This window comes from Gobio gobio (genome assembly GCF_949357685.1).
Source record: "Gobio gobio genome assembly, chromosome: 13".
NCBI classification, from domain to species: Eukaryota; Metazoa; Chordata; class Actinopteri; order Cypriniformes; family Gobionidae; genus Gobio; species Gobio gobio.
The window spans coordinates 17380850-17398818 of record NC_137106.1 but is presented as its reverse complement, the minus strand read 5'-3'; the positions used below and the strand labels follow the sequence as shown (position 1 = coordinate 17398818).

At 36.1% G+C, this 17969-nt stretch overlaps 1 protein-coding gene across 10 annotated transcripts in view; it reads left to right on the top strand.

Moving 5' to 3' along the window:
- Positions 1-12475: 12475 nt before the first annotated feature.
- Positions 12476-17969, top strand: part of eml1 (EMAP like 1) — an 80103-nt gene continuing 74609 nt past the window's right edge. For 9 of the 10 annotated variants that reach the window (XR_013817795.1, XR_013817796.1, XR_013817797.1 and 6 more), the window contains exon 1: positions 12487-12644. Coding sequence is in view for 6 of the 10 variants with exons in the window: in XM_079833599.1 (XP_079689725.1) it covers positions 12488-12644 (157 nt within the window). In the remaining 4 variants the exon portion in view is untranslated. Of the gene's footprint in view, positions 12645-17969 lie in introns of all 10 variants that reach the window. The other variant, XM_079833607.1, reaches the window with a different exon arrangement.

Below are 17969 nucleotides of genomic sequence, written 5' to 3'. Positions count from 1 at the left end.
TGCCTTTGTGTTTCATTATTATAAGGACAGTTTAGTATTTCCAATCACGTTAACAGAAACCTTTTTACCATAACTTTAGCATTGCATTACCATCTTAATGTTATTAGTGCTTTCTGTTAATTCACTTTTCAGGTGTGAAATCAACTGTCGGCCTTTCCATTCTCCTCTGCTTGCGTTTTAGCAACCGTTTCTGAGGAGACCTCCAAGCACAAAGTTTACACAAAACCTTTCCACCGCATGCCAATAAATCACTTGCAGGGTCATTATAGTTTTAATTGTTACATGTAAATGCAGCTTGTTTGGGGGCCCTTTCTCATGGAGAAGCCCCAAAACAAAAGAGCATTAGGAACAATTAAAGTAAATCTGCTGTTAGCACACGAATGGGGCTGCCATCTGCCCTAGTTAGGGGTTTCCATTCATGACTACATAGATATGCACAGATAAGCCCAGCTATGGTTTCAGGGGCAGGGAATGTTTAGGTGGGAGCCATTGTCCCTCTTGCATTCCCCTGGTGCTCCTGGGGTTTGGCCACTGATAAGATCTTATGCAATTATTTTACATTATCTGAAACACTTGCCATGAGAATGACTTAATGTAGAGTAAATCAGCAGTGATGGAATTATCCGAAGGTTTACTCACCATGCAAACTGTTGGTAGAATGATGTGAGGTGTTTTACGGGTCAATGACATCAATGAATCGGAAACGCATTAAATACGTAATTCATATATACAATGACTTGAATACACCTCTTTAATGATGAGCATATTTCTTGATTTCCACATTAATATTATTAATTTAATTTGATATGTTTGAGGACATAAACAATATCAGGGTGATAACGCTGTCCTGATATATAGAAGAAAAACAATTGAAAACCAAACCTAGTTTGGTATTATCTTTTATTCTAATTTCTTAGATAATATGTATATATTAGGGCTGTCAACAGATTAATCACGATTAATCGCATCCAAAATAAAAGTTTGTGTTTACATAATATATGTGTGTGTACTCTGTTAATTATTATTTATATATAAATACACACACATTCATGTATATATTTAAGAAATATTTGCATGTATATACTGTATATACATTTATATAATCTATAATATATATAAATATAAATGTTTTATATATAAAAATAATATTTTTTTCTTAAATATATACATGCTTGTGTGTGTATTTATATATAAATAATAATTAACAGAGTACACACACATATATATTATGTAAACACAAACTTTTATTTTGGATGCGATTAATCTTTTGACAGCCCTAGTATATATATATATTAACAAAATTGGTTCAATTGCTTATTAATATTATTAGATAGATAGACAGACAGACAGACAGACTGACAGACAGACAGACATACAGATAGATAGATAGATAGATAGATAGATAGATAGATAGATAGATAGATAGATAGATAGATAGATAGATAGATAGACAGACAGACAGACAGACAGACAGACAGACAGACAGACAGACAGACAGACAGACAGACAGACAGACAGACAGACCAACAGATAGATAGATAGACAGACAGACAGACAGACAAACACGTCATAATACACAATTTCATTTTTTTAACAGTGGAGAAATCATTGGTGACAAACTAAGTACACTTTATGATTCAGTTGCTTGTCGAACCACTTTTAGCTGCAATAACTTGAAGAAGTTGTATTTTCTGTATGACTTTATCAATGTCTCTCATGTCATTGTGGAGGAATTTTGGCCACTATTCTTTACAACGTTGCTTGAGGTTTGCAGGCATTTGTTCATGCAGCTCTCTTAAAGGGTTAGTTCACCCAAAAATGAAAATTCTGTCATTAATTACTTGCCCTCATGTCGTTCGTAACCCGTTCATCTACGGAACACAAATGAAGATATTTTAGTTGAAATCCAATGGCTCAGAAAGGCCTGCATTGGCACAATGCACTTTACACTCTCAAGACCCATAAAAAGTACTAAAGACGTTGTTACAAAGTCCATCTCACTACAGTGGTTCTACAATAACTTTATGAAGCGACGAGAATAGTTTTTGCGCGCAAAAAAAACTAAATAACGACATATAGTGATGACCGATTTCAAAACAATGCTTCATGAAGCTTCGAAGCCTTATGAATCAGCGAGTCGAATCATGATTCGGATCTCGTGTCAAACCGCCAAACTGCTGAAATCACGTGACTTTGGCGATCCAAACCGCTGAATCGACTCACTGATTGGCAAGACTGGCAAATGCATTGTAAAATCCAACAGTTGTTCTTACTAAGACTTTTTTAGTAAACTTTACTTAATGTCCAATAATTTGTTGCACTTACTTAAAACAATTAAGTAATCTGAACTATTTGCATGCTATGCCTTCGTTACTTAGAAAACTCAAGTAAACATTACTTGACTGGTTTGAGTACCATTTTGCTAAAGCAAAAAAACAAGCAGGCGGACGGGCGGGCGGGCAAAGTGTTTTTGAGGTGGTGCAATTTTGTATAGACTTATCACTCATTTCCTCCACTTCCTCTCACCATAATTGTGATTAGTGTTCCCTTTGGTTGGACACTTGGAACTTCATTCATATTATAGTAATTAACTTCCTATTAATGCAGCAATGCAACAAGAAATCATAGTTGTATGATTTCAAAAGAAGGGAAGTAATATATATATATTTATAATATATAATATATATATATATATTTATTTAATATTTGTCAATTAATGATGTATAACATAACTATATTTAATGTCTAATAATGATCTTTTAACATTATTTTTGCTAATATTTATGGCATAACCTTTTAATTGCGTTGATATAATCCTTCTATATTTGTCACAATATCATTTGACCATGCTTGAGTATGTCACACACAGACTTCAACATTCAGCATGCAAAACACAACAATGGTAACAAGGATTTAAAATATATATATATATATATTTATTTGTTTAATTTTTATTATTAATACGACCTTTACTATTTTACTTGCTGTCATTATTCGGGTTGTACTGACAAAAGACAAATAGTAAAATAAAGCTAAAAATAGTAAAATGAAGCAATTAATTTATTCATGCCACAATGCACTCTGGGAGTACACTTCCTCAGATCCCAGATAGAATTAAGTTGACAAAACTTAAACGGTTTAAGTAAGAACAGCTTAATGCAATTAAGTAATGCTTACTTAATTGTTTTTAGTACCTGTAGACTATTGATAAGTAATAAATAAGTGTTGAATAGAGTTCAGTTGTTGCTTTTTGTCTTCACTTATTTTTTTAAGTTCCGCTTACTTGAGAATTTTAAGGCAATCGGTTTCCTAATATTTTCCTAGTAATGTGAGCACTAATAACAAGTTAACATAACTAATAATTTTGAGTTAAGTACACTTCATTAACAAGTTTTCTGTACAAATTTTGTTAAGTTTAGCCGACAAAAAAATAATACTCTGCTTTACTTGAAAATTTTAAGGCAATCAGTTTCCTCACTTTTTCTAAGTAAAGTCAACTTATTATGTTTTACAGTGTGTCTTGAATGTTTTCCACTTGTGAGTAATCTTCCTTACATAATGGTCTTCAAATTGTTAGGAAATGGCCTGTCACCCTTCCCAGATTGATGGGCAGCAACAATTGCTTCTCTAAGATCATTGCTGATGTCTTTCCTCCTTGACATTGTGTTAACACACACCTGAATGCTCCAGACCAGCAAACTGCCAAAACTTCTGCTTTTATAGAGTTGGTCACGCTTGCTGGTGATCAGTTAATCAAAGACATTTGATTAGCAGTGCCTGACTGCTACTTACCCTCTTAATACTTAGTTTGTCACACATGGGTTCTCCATTTGGCCTAGTTTTTGTCAAATAAATAATGGCACGGTGTAATATGTCATGTGTTGTTGTTCATCTGAGGTTATATTTACCTAATGTTAAGACCTGCCAAGGACCAGATGATTTTTTTATTATGTCCTGGTACGTAAAATCATAGAATTCAATAGGGTGTCCTTTCTTTTTCACATGACTGCATATATAATGATGTGTATTCACATTAACATGTTTTTTTTTATGCTACAAGTTTTTTAGTACCATATTTGAAATCAACATGAATACAAACAGTACATTTCTAGGAACTTGGCACATGTTTTAATCTAGATTTTTAAGAGATTTATTTTCTTCATCATTACACTGTTATTTGTCAATGACCCTTACAGTGAAGCCACTACGCTAATTTTGGTGGCTTCCAGTGTGTTTTTGAAGTAAAAAAAAAAAGAAAATACAATGATGGGGTTTGCAACCTTTAACCCACAATTAAATTTCTGGATTCTGCTGTGTTTTTCTTGGCTTGTACACTGACATGGTAATGGCAGACATGACTTGTAGCTGTTTTTGGCCAAACTCACAAAACCATGCATCACAGCACACAGATGGAAACACTACAGTGTCTAAAACACACTCTAGGCTTTTTGAAAAGCACTACATATGTTTTACAATGTCAAGAATGAAAGAACATGTTGGCAACTTGCGGCTGTTTTCTCTTTTTTCATTCTTTATTTGTGTTGGCTCTTGAATCGCAATCTGAATCACAGATGTATTGCCCACACCATAGCATAAGCTACGAAACGTACAGTACATTTCTGTTGTTTGTTTTTAGTGTAAGGATACATTATAGATTCCTGTCGCACTTACCTCCCAGTGTCTCATAGTGGGGCTCTATGCTGCTGTGGTTTTAACTGACAGCTGGGCAGTTGTGTGGCATTGAAGTGGATTGTTATTGCGCCCTGCTCTTTCCCTGCCATTTTGTTTCTTTAGTTTCCTGTTTCACTCAACTTATTTCTATCACTCTTATTCATGAACTCCATCTGGAAATGATATGTAGCCTAAAAGCAAGCCAGAGCTTGTGGTTTAGAAATATGTTGCATTTGTGTTTGTAAAGCCGTGCGGAACTTCAAGAGATTTCTGTGAAGGATTCAGTTCTCTCCTCTGACTTGTGTGTAGATTGACTCTGCTAATACAGGATAAGCTTCTGTAGTCCCAGTTTTGAGAGCATAATCAAAGTCATTTTAAAGCAGTTCACTTGGCCATTTTGGTTATGCCTCCGGGCAGCTATTTTCTGTGTAGGCAGGCATACAGCTCCTGTCTACTTGAATGAGGAAAGACTGAATTGTCAAGATATGTTTCAATAACATTTGAATCTGAATAATCAATCAAATCTTACATTAATGGTATAATTTAGCCCAGTGTTTCTCAACTGGTGGGTCAGACCCGTACATTCAAATAACAGTCATAACAAACGTAATTCTGTGGTTTTCTAATGTGGGACTTTTATTTTGAAAGACGTCCATGAAAGCTCTAAAACTCTTGACTTAGTAATATTGTTGTTACCATTGTTTTGCATGCTGAATGTTAAAGTCTGTGTGAGACTCAAAGCATGGTCAACAACAATATTGTCACAAATATAGAGGGATTATATCAACCCAATTAAAAGTTTTGCAAGGTGTTTATGACATAAATGTTAACAATAAAAGTGTAAAAGATCATTAATCGACATAAAAAATAGAGTAGTTACTGATTTAGTTGTAGGTACTCTGTGATAGGTTGCCACCTGTGCAATAAGTCCATTTGGGAAATTTCCTCACTACTAATATTCCACGGTCAACTGTTAATGGTATTACAAAGTGGAAGCAATTGGGAACAACAGCAACTCAGCCACGAAATGGTAGGCCACGTAAAATCACAGAGCAGGGTCAGCGCATGCTGAGGTGCACAGTGCGCAGAAGTCACTAACTTTCTGCAGAGTCAATAGCTTAGCTACAGACCACCAAACTTTGTGTGGCCTTCAGATTAGCTCAAGAACAGTGCGTAGAGAGCTTCATGGAATGGGTTTCCATGGCCGGGCAGCTGCATCCAAGCCTTACATCACCAATAAAGTGATAAAGCACACCACCACTGGACTCTAGAGCAGTGGAGACGTGTTCTCTGGAGTGACGAGTCACTCTTTTCTGTCTGGCAATCCAATGGACGAGTCTGGGTTTGGCGGTTGCCAGGAGAACAGTACTTGCCTGACTGCATTGTGCCAAGTGTAAAGTTTGGTGGAGGGAGGATTATGGTGTGGTGTTGTTTTTCAGGTGTTGGGCTTAGCCCATTAGTTCCAGTGAAAGGAACGCTTAATGCTTCAGCATACCAAGACATTTTTGGACAATTTCATGCTCCCAACTTTGTGTAAATAGTTTGGGGATGGCCCCTTCCTGTTCCAACATGACTGCGCACCAGTGCACAAAGCAAGGTCCGTAAAAACATGGATGATGGAGTTTGGTGTGGAGGAACTTGACTGGCCTGCACAGAGTCCTGACCCCAAGACGATAGAACACCTTTGAGATGAATTAGAGCGGAGACTGCGAGCCAGGCCTTCTCGTCCAACATCAGTGTCTGACCTCACAAATGCGCTTCTAGAAGAATGGTCAAAAATTCCCATAACTCCTAAACCTTGAAGCTGTTATAGCTGCAAAGGGTGGACCAACTCCATATTAAACCCTATGGATTAAGAATGGGATGTCATTAAAGGTCATGTGCATGTAAAGGCAGGAGTCCCAAAACTTTTGAAAATATAGTGTGTATATATATACACCGATCAGGCATAACATTATGACAGGTGAAGTGAAAAACACTGATTATCTCTTCATCACGGCACCTGTTAGGTGGGATATATTAGGCGGCAAGTGAACATTTTGTGATGTGTTAGAAGCAGGAAAAATGAGCAAGCGTAAGGATTTGAGCGAGCTTGACAAGGGCCAAATTGTGATGGCTAGACGACTGGGTCAGAGCATCTCCAAAACTGCAGCTCTTGAGGGGTGTTCCCGGTCTGCAGTGGTCAGTGTCTATCAAAAGTGATCCAAGGAAGAAACTGTGGGGCCAAGGCTCATTGATTCACGTGAGGAGCGAAGGCTGGCGTGTGTGGTCCGATCAAACAGATGAGCTACTATAGCTCAAATTGCTTAAGAAGTTAATGCTGGTTCTGACAGAAAGGTGTCAGAATACACAGTGCATCACAGTTTGTTGCGTATAGGGCTGCATAGCCGCAGACCAGTCAGGGTGCCCATGCTGACCCCTGAGCATCAGAACTGGACTACGGAGTAATGGAAGAAGGTGGCTTGGTCTGATGAATTCATGTGTTCTTTTAAATCACGTGGATTTAGTTTATGTAGAATTAGAGAATTATGTAGTTTATTATTAAAAATTACATTTCAAGTAGTCTAAATATATTTAAATATACTAAATTGCAACTTCATCATTACAAATGTGCAATTACAAATATTTAAATACACTAAATTTTTTACTAAAGTTTTAATACAAATGACATTCAATTTTAATTTACCATAAATGCTTGTCAGTATACATTCAAAGACAATAGAAATAATTATGAAGTTAAAAGTAAAATGCAATTTAACTTAAAAATACATTTAATTAATACATTTTCATTTAATAGCAAATAACATGCAATTTAATGTCCAAAAACTCTGCATTCAGTTTGCACTTAAGTATATTGCAAGTATTAGTTCCACAATAAGTAGGCCAAATCCAAAAGTAGCCTATACTAAATTATACTAAATTATAGCCTATACTATACTAAAAAAATTTTCATGAGGCACGCAAAAAAAAAATCAGTTTCCCCAATCAGATTCAACCCAACAAATGAGAGGACACAAGTTCACATGGTCATGAAAGAATTCATCAATTAATTATACATCTTCATCTTAACCCCTCTCTCATTCTTTTTGTTTACACCCTCAAGTTTAATATTTATGCATTTCAAATTCAGAAACACAGCAAAGTCTAGATATATCTACTCGTACTCCCACATAAAGCACTTAATGTGCTTTGTGTTTGAAGCTCACGCCCCCTCCTCCTCCCTGTCCTCCTCAAATGCCTTTAAGTCGTACCACAGTTAAGGGTCATCCATCATAGTGGGTCCACCAGGTCTCCTTTCCACTGTTGTGGACTGACACATAGCTTCTGTAAATCATTCTCGGTCTGGCTGGCCCAAGCGCTCGGGGCTAGAGATGCCGGCAGAGAGCTGGAGGCTCTGGTTCTGCTGCTGGGCCAGCTGGTAGAGAAATCAAAGCTTGGAAGCCTTTTGTTTCTGAAGGCCTTCTAACCTTATGCCTATTTGACAGTTACTCAGGGGACTTGCTAACTTGATCTCTTTGACATCAACAGAGTTTATTGATCTCAGAGTTTATTATCCGTATATCTGAGAAAATATACCTTACTATAATATATACATTTTATTTTTCAAATTTACTGATTATTATTTATTATTGGTTTCTTCATGAAATGTAACTTTTAAAGTTCAACAGCAGCTCTGACAGAGTAAATATTCATATTAATAAAGCATTTTAATAAAAATGTATAAAGTTTCAACCAAATAAAAAAGTTCAGTAGCAGACTTGAAAAAATAAAGATTGATTTAAATAAAATATTTTAATAAAGATTACATTTTTCACTGTTACAGAATCAAAAGTAAGTAGCAGCTATGACACATAAAAATTCATTTTTATTTTATTCTATTATTTTTTTTAAAGATGAATGAAGTTTTAACTGAATCAAAAATTTCAGTGGCAGCCAAAATAAAGATTAATTTTAAGTAAGCATTTTAATAAAGATTCATACAATTTTAACCAAATCAAAAAGTCAGTAGCAGCCATGACAAAATAAAGATAATTTTTTAATAAAATGTTTTAATAAAGATAAATAAAGATTGAACTGAACTAAAGTTTAATAGCAGCTATGACAGAATAAAGAATATTTTTAATAAAATGTTTTAATAAAGATGAATAAAGTCTTAAATATTTAAATAGCAGCTATGACAGAATTAAAATACATTTTTAATAAAATGTTTTTTAACAGAATCCTTCAAAACATTCAGTGTCAGAATGACAAAATAAAGGATTATTTGAATTCATATTTATGTCAAGTTACTCCAGATGTTCCAGCTCTACATTATCTTCACTGATTAACATCTATTTGTCAAATCAAATACAAGAACTGTTGTTTGTTTCCTTTTACTGTAACAGAGTCCAGAAATCCTGGGTTGTTTATCCAATAGTCTTATCATCACAGTTTGCATAAAACCTTCAGACACAGACACAAAGTGTTAAGTATACTGTAATTAGCAGATTGCCCCAATATCCATAAAACAGTTAAGGAATCAGTCAGAAGACTGTTAAATTTGACACCATTAGGAGTTCATTAGTCAGCATTGTTACAATAGAGCCAGTGCATTTCTTTCAGGAATATTAATTCAATGCAAATCACGAAACTGGCTTTCTGTCATTCCTGTCAGGGAGGTTCTGGCAGCGGTTGCCCGTACGACTTAAGACTTGGCTGAGGTGAAATGTCCACCTTGTTTTTAAAGTGCACTTAATATGTAAAGACACGTAATCTTTTGTGTTGTAAATTTTGTCATGTGTACAAGGGCCTCTTTAAACACTATTTAGCGTGACTCTCAGACTTTTTACGATCAATTTGTGATAATGGGCACCAATTTTGTGTGTTCCAGGGGTACATTAGAGCAGTAAAAGTAATTTTCAGTGATTACTCTGAGAAAACAAGCTGGACTGATCCAAACTCCGAGAGGCTGGAGGGGTTGCTGTTGGAGGTGGGGGTTGAGGTTGGGTGAAGTTACGTTTGGAGAGAGTGAGCCCCCCCATGCTCTTTTGCAAATAAGGATTCAACCATGTGGAGGTTTCAAAGGATCTACAGAAGTCCAGCAGAGAACGGGGACTGAGCCAAAGACCACTGATTCAGAGTCATGTGAAAGACTTTCTTATGTAGGTTCCTGACAATATCCACATTTTATATTATAGTCTGACATCTAAAAATCCCAGATGAAACCTACCAAGGTGTTGATGGGGACCTAAGATTGACCTCCAGTGTTTTCAGAGAGACTCCCCTAAAGCAAACACATTTCGAAAGTCAAACATTGGCCTAGTTCACTGTAACCTTTCATGAACTCTCTAAAATGCAAAATACAAGTGATGATGATGATCAAATCTAAAAATATCAAAAGACCTGTTAAAAGATTCTAAATCATTAAAAAAAAAACTGCATTATGTCAAATAATCCAGTGATTTCTAACCAGGGTCAATAGCAGGGGGGACTAAAGAAGGTTCCAAGAAGTAGGCTAGCTACTTGGAAAAATGTTGCTTTTGTTTATGAAACCTATAAAATTGAAGAAAAAACAAAACAATAGTCTGGTTTAAAGGAGAGAAAATAAAATATGTGCAATGTGTAGCCTAGCCTTCAAGTTAAAATGTAGCCTATTTGGTGAGTCAGGTTTTACCCACAGAATTGCAATACGTTTAATTAGCATTAATGGTAATGCTAACTGATGTCAAAAAAAATATGAGATGAAAGGAACACATTTTGTGGTAATGAAGGGTGTTGATAGGGTTGTCGTGGTAGCCTAGGCTAGATAAGACAAAACGGCCGGGAAACACTGAATTAATTCCCTTTATTGTATTTTAAGTTACTTAAAACGTAGAGAATATTCTATTAGTTCCCTTAGCTGAATACAGTTGATTCTAAGTGTAACGTGTTTTACATTTCATTTCAAGCACTGATCCAAAACAACCACATTAATAGAGCTCTCAAATCTAACTTTGCTACAACAGTGCCACCTGGCGGTGTGCTTACGAACTGTCTCAACACAGCCACCGTATGAACGCGTTATCAAAATGTATCACAAGCACTTTATCTCGGAGGAAGAGGTGATGAACAAGGAGGAAGAGGATGAGGACGAGAAAGAACAAGGTGTGGACAGTGTTGTCAAGGCTGGATCTGGCACACTAGAGGGTTTTCTATTTGCCTGGCAAGAGACTACATTGCCTGTGATGTGGACCAAGTCCTCAGGCCAGAACCAACACGAAGACATTATGCTGAGAGGCAGAATCTGTAGTTTTGCAGTTTGTAGTAAACATGCTTTTCATTTAGAGTTTTTGAACCTTTTTGGCTTTTACTGTTGGACTACTGTATTTTTACATTATGCAAGTGCTGAATTATGCAGACATTCAGTAATAGCCAGTACAATAGTTGCAGTGCAGTGTACAATTTATTCACCTTACTACTGTAAGTTGTGATTTATGTAGGCTAATTTCAAAATTGGTTTACTTTACAACATACTTTTTTCTGTATAAATGCATGCTTTGGATTTTGTGTTCTCCATTAGTGTCTAATAAATAATCTGTAGTGTTTATAATATTGACTCGCTGTGTGAAAGATCTGAAAGCATTGTTTGATTTGGAGCGCAGATACAATTTTTGATTTTGCCAGAAGAGTCAGATGTTCTCTGAATGTAGTTTTAAAGGGATAGTTCACCCAAAAATGAAAATTCTGTCTTCATTTTCTCACCCTCAAGTTGTTCCAAACCTGTATGAGTTTCTTTGTTCTGCTGAACACAAACAAAGATATTTTAAAGAATCTATGTAACAGAGCAGATAGAGCAACCATTGACTACCATAGGGGAAAAATACTATGGTAGTCAGTAGTTGCTCTATCTGCTCTGTTACAAACATTCTTCAGAATATCTTCTTTTGTGTTCAGCAGAACAAAGAAACTCATACAGGTTTGGAACAACTTGAGAGTGAGTAAATGATGACAGAATTTTCATTTTTGGGTGAACTATCCCTTTAAGGTTTGGTTTTCTGTTTAAGGTTTTGAGAAAGTGGGTGATGGTTTCAAGAAATGTGTTTTAGCAATTCAGAAAAACTGTAGTGATGATTATAAAGTAAATACAGAAATTCAATAATGCAAACAATAGAATATAAAAAATATATATAACTAGTTATAGTTAGAAATATTAAAAGTAAATAAAGTACTAAAGTAAATAAAGGAAAGTGTCTACCAACCTAATAATAATTCAAACAATATAACCAATAAAATATCCCCTTATAACAGTGATTTACTGTTTACGGTTACCTACACTCTAAAAAATGCTGGGTTAAAAACAACCCAAGTTGGGTTGAAAATGGACTAACACAGCAATTGGGTTGTTTTAACCCAGCAATTGAGTTGTTTTAACCCAGCGGTTGGGTTAAATGTTTGCTTAAAACCACCCAATCGCTGGGTTAAAACAACACAATTGCTATAACCCAGCATTTTTTAGGGTGTATAAATTCTGAACCTAATGACATTGATACAACAATACAGTCATTGCATAAACAATTTCCTTTTGTCTTTGAGTATTTTTTAAAACAAGAAATTAAACTTCAAATTGCTGTCGCTCATTTGTAGCCACTGGTAAATTTAGAGTCGGATGGGTTCAGCTGGCTTCAAAATAGCTAGAGTGACAGCATTTATATCCTGGAACGGAGCCTCTCAGTGCAGTACTAGCAGGCCCGGTTAGATTAGATGGATTGCCTCCAGAGGGAAGAGGGAGGGTGTAAACATATTTATCGTCCAATAGTGGCCGGGGCCACGAGCGCTTGATATGCATTCTTTGCATCCCATGGTTCTCAGCAGGACAGAAGCAGAGAGGTCTGATGGTGTACGCAATCTCAAAGAGCTGTTTGTTTCATCGTCAGAGTTTTGTGTTGGACACTATCCATTCAGAGAAAGTTTTCCACTTTACTCCATAATGTCAGACTGTGAGGGGCTTCCAATGGGTGAGTATCCATTGTCAGGGAATTCTGGATTTGTCCTGTTTTTGGCTTGGCTCCACTCTGACAACTCATCCCGCAAATATGTTCTCATATTCTGCTTGATGAGAGTGCAAAGGTTTTAGCCATATATGGCTGCTCTCAGACTGACCGTCTCTATCATAGGACAACTTAAGAGAGAGACTATCATTTTACCAGTGTACTTCAGTTCTATGTGTGTATCTGTTGCAAAGTATGTGTTATAGTCTCCACAAATACTTTATCTGTATCATACATCGCAGCTGTTATTCATAACAGTGCTTCCCGCATGGGTGTCTTCATGGCAGTACAATTTATAACACATAAACATAATCCACGCTTGAAAGGATCATTTCCTTCACATAGAGGAGAGTCTAGGAAAGTCTGAATGTTGGCTGGCTGTCTGCACAGTGAAAACAATCAGATATAAATAGACCTTCTCCCTCCTGGTGCGGGGAACAGTACTGTTTGCAGGCATTTGACCTGCTCAAGAATTATAGCCTGGTTAGTGTAACACTGCCGTCTAAGGTAAAACGCCTGCTCTGTTCTGTTATATAATAAACTCAAGGATATTGATTTTAAATTGCTAATGATTTGTAATGAAATGGTTTGCGCCCTTCTGTTTTGCCACGAATGGCTCCAGGTATGAGGATTATGTCATATTAGAATGTTTAATATTTAAAGGTTTGTTATGGGAATTAAGTCAATGCATTCTCTGTTGGTGTTATCAGCAGTCACATGTGATAACTCATTGCTGTTATGTGTTTGCCAAGGCCAGCATTATGTGTTGTTAGGAATCTGGCATGCATTGGTATTTGCATGCATCAGAGTTTGAAAACATAATAATAATAATAATTAAAAAAAGAGTTTTAAAACATTATAATTGTCTACCATCCACTCAGTTAGTGTGCTGTTATTGTTATATTAGTGCTGGAGTGTGCTAGAAGTGTATATCTAGAATTTCCGTGATCATTATCAGTGAATTTAGTGTGTGATCATTAATGGTCTCAGTGAAGCTGTTTGAGCAGCAGAGCCATTTAACATATTTATGTTTTTCAGTTTATATCATATTGTTCAGGGAATTAAGATGAGCTAACAACTGCAACAACAACAATAGTAACTTGACTATAAAGTATCCTGTGACTCTGTTTTGTTATTAAATCTCTTTAGAGAAGTTGTGCAGTCATGAGACGGCACATTAACAGACAACCTTCAGCTGTTTACAGAACTAATTAATTAGGCTGCACTTTGGAATCCCTTTCATAATTGTGAAGAACGTCTTTGTTTAATGAAGCTCAGAGTTTAATGAACCCACTTTGTATAACTATTGAGCCTCTGTGTAACAGAAGGCCATTTGTTTATACTGACTGAATCTTTAAATGTCCCAAATTAACTGCAGGCCTTGCACTAAATAAGTAATCAGAAATAATCTGATTTAATGTAGCCTACATTGTTTGTGATTGTTATTTCTCAGTCACAATTAAAAGCAATGCAGTCCAATACAAAATTTAAAACTTGTCGAGTGTGTTCTGTTTGTCCCTGAGTTGACTGGATGTAATACACTATTATTTCCTAGAGTTTGATTCAATTTTTTTTTTTAAATGAACCATATTTTGTTAGATAAACCGCACACAGAGCTGTCTTTTTATTCTTTTCTTTTTATACAAAACTATTTATTGTTTTACATACAACATTTACATACAATACATTTGATTTATTATTGTTTCATATCTATATATTATCAGTTTATTATATCTAAACAATAGAAAAACACACCTGTCCCACAGCAAACCCACAGCAGGTTTTTTTTTTTTTTTTTTAGTTAGTTAGTGTCGGTTACCAAGGAGAACACGTTTCACTGATGAGCATGCTAGCTTGAGATTAAATATGACACGGTATCTGTGGAAATACAAATAACAGTCAAGGTAAATTTCACTTTTATTTTATTACAGGTCAAGAAACAATGTTTTTCAATTACGCAAAACGCATGGCAATATTTCTAATGCTGCTGTATTTTAATTCGGATAAATATAATGCTAGCTATGATAATAGCGTTAGCAAGGTCGGTCATTCTCCCCACCAAAAAAATATTACCTTGTCATTTCATCCTGCTATTAAACGCATAATAAGTCTAAATACTGATGCTGTCAAAAATGACAGAATTCCTCTCTATATTCATTGTTGTTGGCATTGTTGGTACACAAAGAAGCTAGCGAAAGTGTTTTTTAAGAGAGTTTATTTGTATAGGGACAAAAGTGCTCATAGGGGAAATTTCCTGCACGTACTTGCTGCAAATTATCACAAGGTGTCACTGTACAGCCATTTAAAATAACGATAGTGCACAGTACGCCCACCTGGTAAAAGTCCAGATAATTCATAACGAGGGAGATTTATATTGTGGCAGAATGACATTTAGTTGTGTTTAGTTTAAGTGTGCCGTACTAATACTTGACATAACCAGACTAGTATAGTATAGTATGGTACTTTCTATGAAGGACACAACAATGGCCTCTGGTCATCTCTCATTGGGTGAGTAGGCTTGGGCCTTAAAGAGGACATTTACACTATAGGAGAGCTGAGTTGTGGACATGTGACAAACAGCTAGCAGTCCAGCCTTTATTGAATATTTTGGCAGGCTAGACAACAAGAATTTCTCATTGCTTTACTGCCCCACCCTGGTTTCTCTTGTCATATGAGATGATAAATAATCTCATCTCATACGTGTAGAATCCCCAAGTAGTGCAGTTTATGCCATTACATTGCAGACATCTGTCATGGCATGCCATGATCCATGTTTGTCTTTGCTGCATTAGAAGGTAATTGTGTATTGTCATTTTGAAAAGCATGCTGTGTTTTCCATTGCAATATGTTCTATAATGACTTCACTCATCTGGGCTGGGCTGGGGAGGAGCATTTCCACCCATAATGCAATTTCAGCCTTTTAGTGTTGGTGGGCAGAGTTATTCAAGATAGTATATTGATCGACCAGAGTAATCCTGACAGTCAGACTGGTTACGTGAGGTAAAAGCAAGTGGTATGTTCACACTGTGGAGAAAAGCACAGTTACTTTTGTTCTATCCCATTAGACTAGAGTAATGTGATTTATGAGCCCTGTATTTTGAACTGTCCACTAATTGGTTTGACCTGTGAACTAGTTATGTTATTGGATTTGGCTATACTGTAGCATTATACAATTAAGGTGTAAGTCTATGAGGACTAGCCTATATAATTTACAGAATATAACCTCTTTCCAAAATAACTAAGGATGCATGATATATTGGTACTGTATGGGCAGATTTGTTTATTTATCTATTGAATATATATTAGATATTTATTTGTGCATGCTCATTTTGCCTTTTTTTTTTTTTACATCTAGATCACATTTCCAATCATCTAACACTCACTTTGAGTTAAAGAGATAATTCACCCCCAACATTAAAATTATCCCACAATTTACTCACCCTCAAGCCATCCTGGGTGTATATGATCCTTCATAAAAGTACTCCACATGGCTCTGAGTGGTTAATAAAGGCCCTCTGAAGCGAATTTATGTTTTTTGGGTTTTTTTGTAAGAAAAATATCGATATGTAAAGCGGTATAAAGTAAAATATCCAACTTGCGACAGACCACCTTCCATATTCAACTTACGAAGAAAGTGTAACGCCTCTCGCAGTTCAAAACGCTTACACTACGTATGACGTCATACGCTGCGCCAGTTACGTTTTTTTTTCCGTAAGTTGAATACGGACGGCGGTCTGGTGGATATTTTACTTTATAAATTTTGGGCTCCCATTCACTGCCATTATAATGCTTGGAAGAGCAAGGACATTTTTTAATATAACTCTGATTGTATTCCTCTGAAAGAAGAATGTCATATACACCTATAGGCCTGTTCACACCTGGACGATTTTCGCGCGCGTTTATCGCCGACGTTTAACGCCTCGTGACTAAACAATGGGCGCCAAATATGGGTGAGGTAATTTTTGGTGTGAACTATCCCTTTAAACTCTAAAAATAATTTAAAACTCTCTAAAATATTAAATGTAATCTCAAGCAAATCTCTTTATATATAAATAAACTGTATGGCTGTTGCTTTATTTTATATGTCTTATTCTTAATTTAAACCATTTCACAGTTTATCAGCTTGTTGTATCGGCCAGACTTTCAATAGCGTTTTCCTAAAAATAACCTTAAAATGTACTTCATGTGGTAATATCTAAATAAACGGGTCAAATATATTATTTATTGTGACTTAATCAACCTCACCATATTGGCTTAAATTCAATGAAGGTCAGAACAGGTAGAAATAGATCCTGAAGATAACAACTTTACAGTGCAGCCATTATTAATAATGACCTGAAACTGTATACTACAATTAAAAACTTCTGGATCCGAGTGTTAAATGAGAAAGAATATGTGCATTTAGAAAGAGCTCTGTATTTGTTGTATATAGAGCATCATGTATGTTCTTCCTAATATAGTAACTGTGGGAAGGGGGAGGGGGGTTTCCTTGTTTCTAGCAGCCAAGTCAGATATGATTAATGTTTTCCCTGCTTCACAGAATACAGAGCTGTGCAAGCAGGAGAACATACCCTTATATAATCATCACAAAGGAAATAACATTCAAATCACATGTGTCATACAACCTACATAGATCAAATATCTTTTAATAAGAACAACAGCCACAATTTGTTTGGCCATATGATTCAGCATAATAAAAAAGTATCATATTTGGGTATTTCATCTCATTTAGTGCATTTTAACTGTGCCGGCTGGATGCATGAGTGAATTTATGAGCACTGATGTAAGCTTTAATGACATCATCATCTGAATGGGAACAGCAGGGGGTGGCGCAGTCACGTTCTTCTGTGTCCCTGGCTGCTCCCTAATATCCCCATTTGCCTGCCTGTTGGTCCATCCTCCCTGGTACCATCCAGACTACAGGGGTGATGGAAGCAGGGCCTTGACCAGGTGGTGGTCCGGGGTTTGTAGAGAATGATGCCTCCGGGGAGTCCGCATGGCTGGTTGCCCAGGTTCCCACCCACACCAGCTGTTTCACGAGTCCAAACGGACCGGAAGTGAATAGTAAAAGCTTTGGGAAATGCAGATCATGATTTTGAATCTGGGTGGACTGGCCTTGTGTTTGTTATGAGTATATGGATGTGTGACAATGATTATACTGCAATATTTCATGATGTGTCAAACAAAAAATTGACGCCAGAAAGCTAACTTTGTTTGGCCCAATAAAACTAGTCTTTTTGCAAATTCTGCTGATCTGTTTCTTTCCACTGATCTGGTACTCTTTCAATGGAC